Source organism: Corvus kubaryi, unplaced genomic scaffold (assembly GCF_017639235.1).
Source record: "Corvus kubaryi isolate FWS band 111438036 unplaced genomic scaffold, C.kubaryi_AGA036_p1.0 split1-37355, whole genome shotgun sequence".
Lineage (NCBI taxonomy): Eukaryota > Metazoa > Chordata > Aves > Passeriformes > Corvidae > Corvus > Corvus kubaryi.
In genome coordinates, this window is record NW_024582078.1 from 2,633,436 (window position 1) to 2,637,321 (window position 3,886).

Sequence of the window (3,886 nt, forward strand, 5' to 3'; positions counted from 1 at the left end):
GAATAGTGATGAAATTCTGGGTGAGTTAGCAGGGGAAAATGGGAATTCTGGGTGAGTTATCCTGCAAAATGTGGGAATAATCATGAAATTCTGGTTCCTAAAGGGATCCCAGAGAGGGGTTTGGGATAAGGGATGGATGGTGGGATAAAGGGAATGGGTTCCCACCACCAGATGGGATTTTGGGAAGGAATTCTTCCCTGGGAGAGCCTGAGATTCCCAGAGAAGCTGTGGTTGCCCCATCCCTGGAAGTCCCCAAGGCTGGACAGGGTTTGGAACCAACTGGGATCGGGGAAGGTGCCCTGCCCATGGCAGGGGTGGGAATGGGATGATCCTTAAGCTCTTCCAAGCCCAAACCATTCCACGATTCTATAAAAAATCCCCATTTTTCAGGATTCCTTCCTGAAATTCCCACAGAAGCTGTGGCTGCCTCATCATCCCTGGGTGTGTCCCAGGCCAGGCTGGAGCACCCCAGAATCGTGGAAGATGCGGGACTGGAAGATCCTTAAGGCTTTCCCACCCCAAACCATTCCACAACCCTATAAAAAAAAACCCCCAATTTCAGGATTCCTCCCTCATTCCCAGCTTTTAAACCACCCCCAAACCCGCAGCTCTCAAGCTGCTGTAAGAACAACTCCCAAGCAAGGAAGAAAACCCCTGAAATCCTGGGATTGGATCCCTCCCTGAGGCGCAGGATGGAGCCGAATCCCGGCCCAGCTCCCACCCACCGTCATTAGGGACTCCCTGGAGCTCGATGTTGGTGGTTTTGGGTTTTTTCTTGGGGGCCTGGGGCCCGTCCGAGGAGCTCTGGCGCTTCTTCTCGGAGCCCAGCCCCTCGTCCGTCAGGGAGCTCTGCACTGCGTCCGGAGGGGGCCCGTAGGGATTCTCCTCGGGATCCTCCACCTCCGGGGCGATGGGAAGGTACAGCAGGGCCTTGGAGTCCTCCAGCTCCTCGTCGCTGAGGGCGAGAAACGTCGGGGGGGGTTTGAAACCAGCATTTTGTGTTTATGGGGTTCCATAGAGGGGGTTTGTGAAGGGAATGTTGGGGTTTGTGAAGGGAATGTTGGGTTCTTAAAGGGAATTTTGGGGTTTTTAAAGAAAATTTTTGGGTTTTATGAAGGGAATGTTGGGTTTTGTGAAAGGATGTTGGGGTTTGTGAAGGGAATGTTGGGGTTTGTGAAGGGAATGTTGGGTTTTATGAAGGGATGTTGGGGTTTATGAAGGGAATGCTGGGGTTTATGAAGGGAATGTTGGGTTTTTAAAGGGAATTTTGTGGTTTTTAAAGAAAATTTTGTGTTTTATGAAGGGAGTTTTGGGTTTTATGAAGGGAATGTTGGGTTTTATGAAGGGAATGTTGGGTTTTATGAAGGGAATTTGGGGTTTTATGAAGGGAATTTTGGGTTTTATGAAGGGAATTTTGGGTTTTATGAAGGGAATGTTGGGTTTTATGAAGGAAATGTTGGGTTTTATAAAGAAAATTTTGGGGTTTATGAAGGGAAAGTTGGGTTTTATGAAGGGAAAGTTGGGTTTTATGAAGGGAATTTGGGGTTTTTAAAGGGGATTTTGGGTTTTATGAAGGGAATTTTGTGTTTCATGAAGGGAACTTTGTGTTTCATAAAGCGAATGTCATGTTTTATAAAGGTTAATTAATTTGTATTAGTGAGGATTTGGGGATGAATGTTTTAATTAAAAGGTTCTGGCACCTGCTGCAGAAGGCGGCGATGGGATCCACGCTGGTCACGTCCACCTCCTCATCCTCTGCGGCGTCAGCACCTGGAAATCCGGGAAAAATGGGAATTAAAGGCGGGAAAGAGAAGGGAAAAGGCTTGGGAAGAGCGGGGCTGGCTGTGCTTGAACGCCTGATCGGGCAGGAGTGGAGCAGGAAAGAGACCTGAAGTGTTTCCTATTCAATTAAAGCAAAAAAATAACCTGAAATGTTTCCTATTAAAGCAGGAAAAACCCCACTAAAATGTTTGTTATTAAATTAAAAGAGAAAACAAACCCCAAGTATTCCTTATCACGTTAAAGCAAAAAAAAAAAAAAAAAACCTAAAATATTTCCTGTTAGAGCACAAAACAAATCTAAAATAATTCACATTCAAGCCCAAAAATACCCTAAAATATTTCCTATTAAAGCACAAGAAAAATCTAAAATAATTTATATTAAAGGACAAAACAAATTTCAAATATTTCCTATTAAAGCACAAAACAAGTCTAAAATATTTCCTTTTAAAGCACAAAAGAATCCCTAAAGTATTTCCTATTAAAGCACAAACCAAACCTAACGTAATTCATATTAAAATATAAAACAAACTTAAAGTATTTCCTATTAAAGCAAAATACAAAGCTAAAATATTTCCTATTAAAGAAGAAATCTAAAATATTTCTTACTGAAGCACAAAACAAACCTAAAATAATTCCTGTTAAAACACAAAAAAAACCCCTAAAATATTTCCTATCAAAGCACAAAAACCCCCTAAAATATTTCCTATTAAAGCAAAATACAAACTTAAAATAATTCATATTAAAGCACAAAAAAAACCCTAAAATATTTCCCATTAAAGCAAAAAACAAACCTAAAACATTTCCTGTTAAACCACAAAACCAATCTAAAGTAATTCTTATTAAAGCACAAAACAAACCTCAAATAATTCCTGTTAAAACACAAAAAAACCCCTAAAATATTTCCTATCAAAGCACAAAAACCTCTAAAATATTTCCTATTCTACCACAAAACAAACCTCCAACTATTCCTTTTTCACCCATTTGGTTTTTACCTCATTTTCCCGTGGTCTAATCCAGAGCTATCCCTAAAAACCACCAGGAATAAAGGCAAGGAGAGGACTTCAACCCTCCAAAATATTTTGGTTTTTTCCACTCATCCAGTTCTCCACCTGCTTAAATTGATTTGGATGCTTAATTCCCACAAAACCAACGTTACAGTGAAGATAAAAACTGCCCAAATTCCTAAATTCCAATGAATGAAATGATGGGAAGTGCTTGAATAGGAAGCATTCAAGGCTGCTAAGGAGGAGAGCTGGGAATAATCCTCATTTCCATGGGGTTTTTTTTGACATTCCAGGATTTTTTTTTTCCCGTGGTTTCTGGGCACCACCAAGCGGCCAGGCCACGGATTCCAAGGATTCCAAGGATCCCAGGCAGGCTGGGAATTCCCTGGGAAGGGTTTGGGCTGTACCTGTCTGCTCTGGCTCGCTCTTGTCCTCGTCCTCGATGTCGAATTCCGATTCCCTCTCCTCGTATTCCACATTTTCATCCAGCTCCTTGAAATCAGGGGCAAAGGCACTCCAGTTTTCCTAAAAATAAAAGTGGTAAAAAAGGGGTTTTAATTGATACAAAGAGCAGCTGTGAGGAGAATTCCTTGGATTCCTTCAATCCAACACAATGAAATATCCTGGAGGGGTTTAAAACGTGGATGTGGCACCTGGGGATAAGGGACAGAGCTGGGAATGGCTGGAATTGATCATCTGCGAGGGTTTTTCCAACCTCAATCATTCTGTGGCTCTGCAATCTCAGGAAAATCCCATAAAAGCACCAAAAATCCAGGAAAATCCCACAAAAGCAGCAAAAATCCAGGAAAATCCCATAAAAGCAGCAAAAATCCAGGAAAATCCTATAAAAGCATCAAAAATCAAGGAAAATCACATTAAAGCACCAAAAATCAAAGAAAATCCCACAAAAGCACCAAAAATCCAGGAAAATCCCATAAAAGCACCAAAAACCAAAGAAAATCCCACAAAAGCACCAAAAATCAAGGAAAATCCCATAAAAGCACCAAAATTCCAGGAAAATCCCGTAAAAAGCACCAAAAATCCTGGAAAATCCCATAAAAAGCACCAAAAATCCAGGAAAATCCCGTAAAAGCACCAAAA

General features: G+C 41.6%; 1 protein-coding gene across 6 annotated transcripts in view; it reads right to left on the reverse strand.

Annotated features, from left to right (window-relative positions):
- RBBP5 (RB binding protein 5, histone lysine methyltransferase complex subunit) overlaps positions 1-3,886 on the reverse strand; it is a 13,989-nt gene that overhangs the window by 4,529 nt on the left and 5,574 nt on the right. For all 6 annotated transcript variants that reach the window (XM_042013450.1, XM_042013446.1, XM_042013452.1 and 3 more), the window contains exons 10-12: positions 3,193-3,310; positions 1,701-1,770; positions 726-955 (exon numbers count right to left, since the gene is read on the reverse strand). In XM_042013450.1, coding sequence (XP_041869384.1) covers positions 726-955; positions 1,701-1,770; positions 3,193-3,310 — 418 coding nt within the window. The remainder of the gene's footprint in view (positions 1-725; positions 956-1,700; positions 1,771-3,192; positions 3,311-3,886) is intronic.